At 40.2% G+C, this 9,195-nt stretch overlaps 1 protein-coding gene across 1 annotated transcript; it reads right to left on the bottom strand.

Annotated features, from left to right (window-relative positions):
* Nucleotides 1-479: 479 nt before the first annotated feature.
* Nucleotides 480-8,951, bottom strand: LOC121930493 (transmembrane protein 247-like). Its single transcript, XM_042466930.1, has 4 exons — nt 8,810-8,951; nt 5,978-6,208; nt 2,559-2,894; nt 480-961 (listed from the first exon to the last, which is right to left on the bottom strand). Exons 1-4 carry the CDS (start codon nt 8,810-8,812, stop codon nt 758-760), a joined length of 774 nt encoding a protein of 257 aa, XP_042322864.1. The 5' UTR covers nt 8,813-8,951; the 3' UTR covers nt 480-757.
* Between the last annotated feature and the right edge of the window lie 244 nt (nt 8,952-9,195).

The raw sequence follows: 9,195 nt of genomic DNA, 5'->3' as shown, positions 1-9,195 counted from the left end.
AATTAGCAAAGCATTACATCCCTACTATGTCATGACACCTCAAATCTGATGCCTGAAGCATCTGCCTCACTCTGCCTAACATTCCAGGCAGCCCTGATGCAGCCCCAAAAGTGCTAGGTTGGGGTAAACTGATCTAATTCTTTTACTGTGCTGTTTCAGAGCCCTGCAAATTTTCTTTTTGAGGGGTAAAAAACCCAGAATCTTCCATTCAGCCTGGCCATACTGGCAGGAGAATTCTGGGAATTCTTAAGTTTTAGTATGAAGAAGTAATTTTTCTGTGCTCAGGCTAGTATATCCATGAACAATGTCTTTTGAGTGCATTTGGGATTCCTTTTGAATTTAATTTCTAAAAATGGTCTGCTTTGAGCCCCATACCTTTGAAAAAACAGTAACAACACATTTCCTAGGGATGCTAGATCCAATTTTTTGAATAATACATATGTACACATATGTTTTTTTTTTTCAAATCCTGTATCAGTTTATTAATACTGGTTATGATGGCAGGCTCAAGGGGATGGCTGAAAAGGAAGAGCCTATACATGAATAACAAAGTGAGGGTGGGAACCCAACATTCAACACAGAGGAAACTGTCAGGTCCTGAAAAAAGCCAAGCTGAAATTTGTCTTTATCTGGCAGATTAGAAAAGGAGAAGTATAAAGAGAAGAGACAATGAGGAGGACAGAACTGAGATGCATAAACATCAGGGAGTAGTATGTTCTCTTTTCTCTGCCATATAGAGTCTGCTGCTATTTCTCAGTTAGTTTTTCCGGCTTTTGTAATCCAACAGAATCTTCTTGCAAAGGAAATACAGCAACATGGCAAAGCAGAATAAGTGGTGCTTCACAATAAAATAGAAAGCCAGCTCCCTGACTGTGTAAATAACATGGATAAAGACGAAGCATAAGAAAAATAGAGCATACTGGTTCTGGGGCTGGAGTAATTCATGAAGCTCTTGCCCAATCTAAACAGGAGAGAAAAGAAAGAGAAGAAAACAAGAAGGGAGGGAATGAAAAGTGTACGTTAGCTAATGTTCCCTTTGAGCAGCTTCCCAAATGTTAACATACAAGGCAAAGAAAGGATGCAATGCACTCATAGGAATGTCTACTCAAAAATAAATTCCACTGAAATCAGTGGGACTGATTCCCATGTAAAAATTGATTGCAATGTACCCACTCAGGTATTAAGTCCCATTACCGTACCCTCCAACTGTCCTGTTTTGGAGGGACAATCATCTGCCATCCCACTTTTTCAGCAGTTTTAATAATGTCCCAGTTTCTCTCTCCTCTTCCCATCTTCCTCCTTTGTCCTCAGCTTACTTCCATTGCTGCAAATAGACTACAAAGTTCAAAAGTAGTCTGTAATTAGTTAGTAAGGGGGAGGATAGAGAAGGAGGGAAATAATTCCATTCCCAGTAGACTCAGGCCAAAGCAAGCCCCTGCACCCTCTCCTAGCTTGTCTGTTCTTCCTCATTAACATCTTTGCCATCTTGATGACATTCTGATATTGTTTGGTCATACATGTCCCAGTTTTAACCTTTGAAATGTTTAATGAGCTTCTTTTTAAGTAGAGATGCCTCCTTATAAAGCTGTGGTGCAATACTCCAGTTGCTCAGGAAATAAATCATTGCGTATTAAAATGTGCTTATGTAAGGATATATAGGCTTAATAAGTGTATTGGCATTGTAACTGAATGTCATTTCTGTTGATTTATTTGGATTTCAGGAATTCTAGTGCTGTTTTGGAAATTTAATGTACATTCAGTTAAACCTTGAGTGTGTAGATTTTACCCAATATCACTTTTCCCATGTAAAACTTGATATAATTTTTGGATAGAGAGCTAAGCATTGCCAGATGTTGAAAAAGTAATGAAGCAGCAGAATGGGAAAAGCTACTTTTATTGGCCTAGAACTTGAGAAACCCTGAGAGATTCTGGAAACTTTAGTCTAAAAATAACTTGCCCAAGTTGTAGATTGTAGTGTAATCCTTCTGGGGGAAAAAAAAACAAAACCAAAATCAAGGTTTGCTTTTTTTAAAAAAATGGGGAGGGGAGATATTTTCAAGCTGTAGATGATGGAATCTGTAGATATGGAGGGCTGACTGTACCATAAACAGTTGCCAGGGCCAAAAAGAAAATGTATAAAGAGATTCTTTCCTGTAATATCAATCAGATTGGGGGGGGGGGATTTATTTATTTATTCCTCCCAGAATCACCCAGCAAGCATGGTTATGCAGGTTTAGGGGCTCTGGGTATTATACTCCAAAATAGGTATATTCCCAAGTTTTGGTGTCAACACATCACCATATATTTCTAGGATGGGAATGTGTGTCCCTTCAGATTTTGATTGGATTCAATTTCCCATCAGCCCCTGTCAAGCTGGCCTAGGTTGTGGGATGACCCTTTAAATTCATTCCTGGATGATAACGCTTATATAAATAGCTTTGATTCAATGGGTTTACTGTAGCTGGAATGAGAAATTGGTACTTGGACCTGAGAACTGTAACCCTGATAAGGAACTTTCCCCAGCTCTGATTGTTGACCCATCATTTTGTCCCACTTACTGATCGAGAACCATTCTGTTGACGTAGCTGTGCCATTTTTTCCTCATGCTGCCTCCGCTTTTCATTGTCCTCATGCCGGTACTTCAGCCTGGTCATTGCACCATCCAGCCTCATCTTTTCCAAGTCAAGATCAGTTGCTGTGATCTGCCTGCCTTTCAGCTGACCTATCCCATGTAAACTACTGGCCTCGCCAATCCTGGAGTAGGCTTCTTGCTGCAAAGCTCTGGTTCCTCTTGGAGCGCTGATCGCCAGGTGCCCAGTTTGAATCTTATTCTCTAAGACCTCTGTCATATCATCAGGGACGTATGAAGAGGCTGGGGTGTCCCTCGCAGCATCCTGTAATGATAAAATGGCAGGAGAAGTAATTGCATTTGCCCAAAGTAATCAGTGGTATAGTGGAACCAGGGTTTGAAAAGTAGAAAGATTGGACGATTATTGATTAACTGTGATGATAACATCATTTGCCCCCTGGTTTTCCTGTTCTCCCTGAGCTGCAGTCCTCTTAAATGAAATGTTCGCAGTTGCTACAGGAAGACTGATTTTCCCAGCAACAATATATTGTTCGGAACTCTTCTCTGTTGTAATACAAGGGATGTTGACATGGCTTAGACTTGAATGGGAAAATTAAGACCTGCTAGTAATGTTGTTGCTGTTGTGTGCCTTCAAGTCATCTCTGATATATGGTCATCCTATGGTGAACCTATCACAGGGTTTTCTGGGGCTGAGAATATGTGATTTACCCAAGGTCACCCAGTGGGTTTCCATGGCTGAGCTGGAAATCAAACCCTGATGTCCAGATTTGTAGTCCAACTTTCAAACTACTACACAACCCTGGCTCTCCTGGTAGCACTAAAGGGCCTTAATACCCTAAAATGAACCAGATCCTATCCAGTCTTGGATGCTAAAAAGAGTCAGCTGTGATTAGTACCTGGATGGGAGACTGCCAATGAATATTAGGTGCTATATGATATATTTCAGAGGAAGGTCCCACCTCTGAGTATTCCTTGTCAAAGAAAACTCTATGAAATTCATGGGGTTGCCATAAATCATTAGTAACCTGATAGTGCATACACACACAGAGCACTACAAAAGACTTTCTCCTAGTTGAGCTAAAAATGCCAGAGCAGGTTTATTGATCTGGATCTGCATAGTTCCCTCACTTTTGCTGCTTCCATGTGGACCAGTTATGAGGATTATCATGATGAACATGTCCAAAATTTAACCCCATGTTACTGAGGGAAGCCAGTTATTGTTTTCACCTGTTCTTCCTCAACAGGCTCTTTGTTCAAACCTAAATCTTTTGGTAATTTTACTTTTAAAAAAATATTCAGCAAGCCATTTGGAAGCTGGCTATTTCAAATAAACTTTAGATTGCTTGTGTTATATTGTGAGTGCAGGTATACAAGGTTTTAAACTATTTAATATTGTGTGCCAGCTTGTTTTTAGTGCATATTATTTTAGTACATGCACTGTTCTATGTGCTTATAAAAACTTTTTTGTTGTGAACTACATGGATCCCAGACCTGTCTGCTGGAGTCAAAAAGATTTTTGGTTTTGTTTTAAAGAATAAGTACATGCCTTTGGTAGCCTGTTCTTGCTTTTATAAAAGAGTGTAAGTCTATGCTTGTTTACTTGGACAGGCCCATTCCGCACGGGCCTTTGCGACGCCCTCGTCACGTGCTAGGGGTTGGCTGAGGACCTAGCGTCCATACTGGCCTCATCCCTAGCACTTGACGGGGGCGTAAAAATGGCCGCGCCCTATACACACGGGCGCGGCCATTTTTACGTGCCGGACACTTAGCATCCACACGTAGCATCATGATAATGATGCGTCGAGTGCGCCATTGGTGCCTTGTCGCGTCATTTCTGCGACACAAGAAGAAGCCCCATTTTGGCGCTTCTTTTTAGCTGCGCCAGGAAGCCTCACAGTTTGGCAGCTGGGGCTTCTCGGCACAGCTAATGATGGCGCAAGCAGAGCGCCGTTTTTCGACGCTCTGTAACGCGCCACAGTTTTTTGGACTCAGTAATAGTTCCAAACCCTCCAAGATAGTTACCAGTATGGATGTGATTTTTAAAAGTAATGCTATGCATTCCTTGTTTTCAAAAGTAACTAAATTAGTTACTTTTAAAACATTAGAATGGTACAAGAGGCTACCCTTTGGTACAAAATGCCTTTTACTCTTGTCCACCATCTTGTCACCTGAACACTAGCAACTGAGCATGAGGAAGCATCAGAAGTATTGCATACCATTTAGTGAAGACACACACCTGTAATTATAAATAACAGTATTTAAAATCAACTTAGTTTGCACTCCAAGGTTGCATCCTAATGGCAGAAATAATGCAGTTTGATGCCACTTTAACGGCCATGGCTCAGTCCTATGGAATTCTGGAAATTGTAGTTTTGTGAGCTATTTAGCCTTCTCCGCCGGGAGCTCTGGTGCCACAACAAACTACAAATCCCAAGATTCCATTGCATTGAGCCATGGAAGTTAAAGAGGTGTCAAACTGGATTATTTCTTCAGTGCAGATGTATCTCAAGAGGGGTGAAGGCATACCTCATTTAATTAAAATCACAATGTTATTCAGCTATATCGATTAATCCCTTAGCTAAAATTTCCAAATTCTTCTTCTATGGGGCTTATTCACAAAGCAGTGGGGATCAGACAACCCACATGCATGTTAAAAGAACATGTGATGGATGGGTTGCAAAAATGTATGCTGAAGAGACATCTGTTCCATTGGAGCTCTCTGCAGGGATACTGGACACAGTGATACCTGGTGACTCCCATTATCAGTGGGATGGTGAATCCACTCCAGGTTTTAGACTGAATTTGAAAGGTGGTACCTAAAGTGCTGAAGCTATTTTGAAGATATGGGTTATGGTAAAGCATATCTTGGCAGCCAGAGTCACAATCAGGCACATGGAAGCATTGATCATGGAAGCCGCACCCACCACTGACTGGGCAATTGCCACTGTGAACATGCCCCCACTGCCACAGCTCCATTTCTGACTCATCCTAGTTCTGACTAGGGATGTAATTCTTCACTAATTTCCCCCCAAAGGAAGCAACAAGTAATTTTAGCAATTTGCTTCCTGCTGCGAGGACGTCTTTGAAAAGTGTGCAGATAATATTATTATAAAATGCTGTTTCATGGGCATGAAATGCTGTTTTCTGCATAAAGGTTAAGTTCTAACCTGCAAAGAATTTCACCAAGCCTTCTCACCAGGATTTCTCAACATTCAAGAAACACATTTTTTTCAACTATTTTGCAAATATTTTCAAATATTCTTTCCACCCCAACTTTTGTGACATTCAAAGCTGGCTTCCTGAAGGAGCTTCCTTACTTTCCTTAAGATGGGGGCCAGCCACCCATCCCCACTTCCTTCCTCTAAACAGCCATTCATCCCTACTTACCATCTTTTCCCTGTGTTTCTTTGACTCTTTAATTGGTGTTATCTGCACAGCAAACTCAATTCCTGCCTGCATCTCCTTGAACTCTACACTGCCTTCTTGATAAGAGTATTCAGACCCTTCCAAGTTGCTGGTGTGATCCAGATCTGCTTGAATCTCCTTGTCGGTGTGATGCACGGACTCTGTCTCAAAGTTTGAGAACTCAGATGATGAATGGGACTCTCTGGTTGTTTCCTGGGACAGATCAGAAGATGGGCAAGTTGTGTTTAATTAAATGTAGTACCAATTGGATTTACAAAATGGTTCAGGAAAGGAGTGAAATTGCCAAAGTGAGTTGCTAAGGTCATGTTGGGGTGTGCATCATCTAAACGCCATGCCCCCACACCACCCTCAAACTACAGCTGGTCTGTTTGGGACCTTAATCTGTTTCCTCAGATGCATTGGCTATGTCTCTTAGGTCTGCGCTAAATGGCCTAGTAAATGGTTTTAGGCCTAAATAGTTACAGGCATTCTCTCCCCTCACCTCAATATCCACCGATTTTTTTATTCATGTATTCAACCATCTGCGGCTTGAAAATATTCCAAAAGGATATAAATTCCAAAAAGCAAACCTTGAATTTCTTATTTTATATAAGAGACACCATTTCACTATTCCACTGTATTTAACAGGACTTGAGCATCCACAGATTTTGGTATCTGTGGGTGATCCTGGAATCAAACCCCAGTGGATACCAAGGGCCCACTGTAGTTACAAATATACTACCAAGCTTCACCTCAAAGTAATTTGTTATCATTTTTTAAATCACATTAAAAAAACAAATGTTTACTTTCAAAAGTAACTAAAATCAGTACTTTTTAGTTACTTAAAAACAAAAGCAACATTCAGTTGTCTAAGTACAGTTGGCCCTTGTTATACACAGATTTTTTATACACAGATTCAAGCATACACAGTTTGAAAATGTTCAAAAAAAGTATAAATTTCAAAGATCAAACCTTGATTTTCCATTTTTTATAAGGGACACCATTTTGCTATGTCATTATATTTCATGGAACTTGAGCATACATGGATTTTGTTATCCACGGGGGATCTTCGAACCAAACCCCAGCGTATAATACCCTCCTTCCCATCCACTTTGTTGCTACTTTAACAGCCAGGGCAGAACACAAACTACAAAACAACCTAGCACTTGAATCATGTGATATTCCTCATCCACCATTTGCTGAGGTCACATATCCTTTAAGTGACACCTGTAACTTAAAATGTTACTGCAAATGGAATGCTGTTACCGTCATATGGCAATATGGTTATACAATTTACAAGTAACTATTGGTAAACAATTACTTTCTAACACTACTTTATTTAAAATGATTTTGACAGATGGTCACACAAAGAAATGTTCAGTTAGAAAAATCACAATAATACTGCAATTGCACAAAAAAGCTGAAAAAGTGAATGTGCAAAGTAGAGAAGATTTTTATAGGAGCAACAAGCCTTGTATAATATGCTAGACTTTTAACTGTTGTTGTTTTCATTTATGTTTTAACTAGTTTTAATATTATGATGGTTTTAGTGGGGGGTTTTAAAACCTTTGTATGCTATGAATTTTTAACTATGTTTAAAATTTGTAGTCCAAAACTGGAAAAAGTTGGGATTCTAAAAACAGCAATATCTTCCATAAAACGAAAGTCACTGAGTTGTAGCAGCTTTAGTGTTGGGACTAGGAACTTTCTCGCATGAGAAAATGGACCAGGACAGAAGCAGCTTTTTCCTTGCCTCTCCACATGCTGTTGAAGCACTTCTGGTTTCTTCCAGAGGGAGACAGTCATAAAAGTGTGTCTTTTGTTGTGCTGGAAAAATCCCTTTGACAAAAACCACACTTTTACAATAGTCTCTCTCAGGGAAGGGAACAAAAATGCTACAATTCGTGCAGAAAGGCACAAAGAAAACCACTTTTGTCCTGCTTAGTTTCACCTTTCTTTTCTCATATGATAAAGCTTTAGGACTCTGGGAGACCAAAGTCTGAATCCTTGTTCAACCTTGGAAACCTACTGGGTGACCTTGGGCAAGTCATACTCTCTCAGTCTAAGAGGAAGGAAATGGCATACCTCCTCTAAACAAATCTATTCGAGAAAACTGTATAATGAACTTACCATAAGTCAGAGTCCACTTGAAAGTGCATAACAACAACATGTGTAATACAGAACACATGGCCAACCTACTGAGAGATGGAGTGTGGCAGAAAGAGTTTGAAGCAGGATCCAGCAATATTTAGCGCTTTAAAAAAATTAATACATAGAGAATCTTTGCCCCTCCTGATGTTTTAGATTTCAGTATTCAGAAGCCCTAGCATTGTCAAAGTGGAGGGATTTGCAGGAGCTGTAATCCAAAAAATCTAAAATGCCAAAGGATCCCCAGGCCCGGCAATTGTAAAGATTTGAGCATTGGACAACAACTCTGGAGACCGGGGTTTGATTCCCTGTTTGGCCATGAAATCCACTAGGTGACCTTGGGCAAGTCACACACTCTCAGTCTCAGAGGATGGCAGTGACAAACTTCCTCTGAACAAATCTTGCCAAGTAAACCCCATATACACACTGCTCCAACCGAAGTCTTAAAATCTGCCTTAGGGTCACCGTAAGTCAGAAATGACTTGAAGGCACACAACCAGAACAACAAATTTACCTAAACCCCACTGTTCACTTTTCTTAGGTCTATCCTAAATTTGGAATGTATGTTGTGGTCTGTTACTTTTTCATATGTCCTCTTAAATCTTAGATATGTTCCTCTCTTTCTGTACCTTTAAGCTGAAGAACATCCTGGAAACAATGTCTTACCATAGCAGTTTTAATCCTCGGAAGAGAATGAGCACCAATATTGGATTCCAAGGCAGAAGCCTCTTATTTCCCCACCTGCCCCATGTAGGAACACTGAAACCAGCTGTCCCACGTTGAAGCAGACATATACACACTGCTCCAAGCCAAGCCTTAAACTCTCCTTCTAAACTGTTACTGGTGATGTCAAAAAGTTCCATTCCAAGACGATGTCATAATTTTCCTGTCACTGCAATAGTTCAGATAAGCGTTGCTAAGGGGACAGTCAACAAAAATCTTATGAACTGCCATTTTATTTCATTTAAAAAACTGGTCTGGAACAAAAAGATATATTCCACATACTTGATTTTTATCCTGTCTTCCTCCCAAGAATAGGACTCTTGGGACCT

This window comes from Sceloporus undulatus, chromosome 1, assembly GCF_019175285.1.
Source record: "Sceloporus undulatus isolate JIND9_A2432 ecotype Alabama chromosome 1, SceUnd_v1.1, whole genome shotgun sequence".
NCBI lineage: Eukaryota > Metazoa > Chordata > Lepidosauria > Squamata > Phrynosomatidae > Sceloporus > Sceloporus undulatus.
This window is presented reverse-complemented; position numbering and strand designations above follow the sequence as displayed.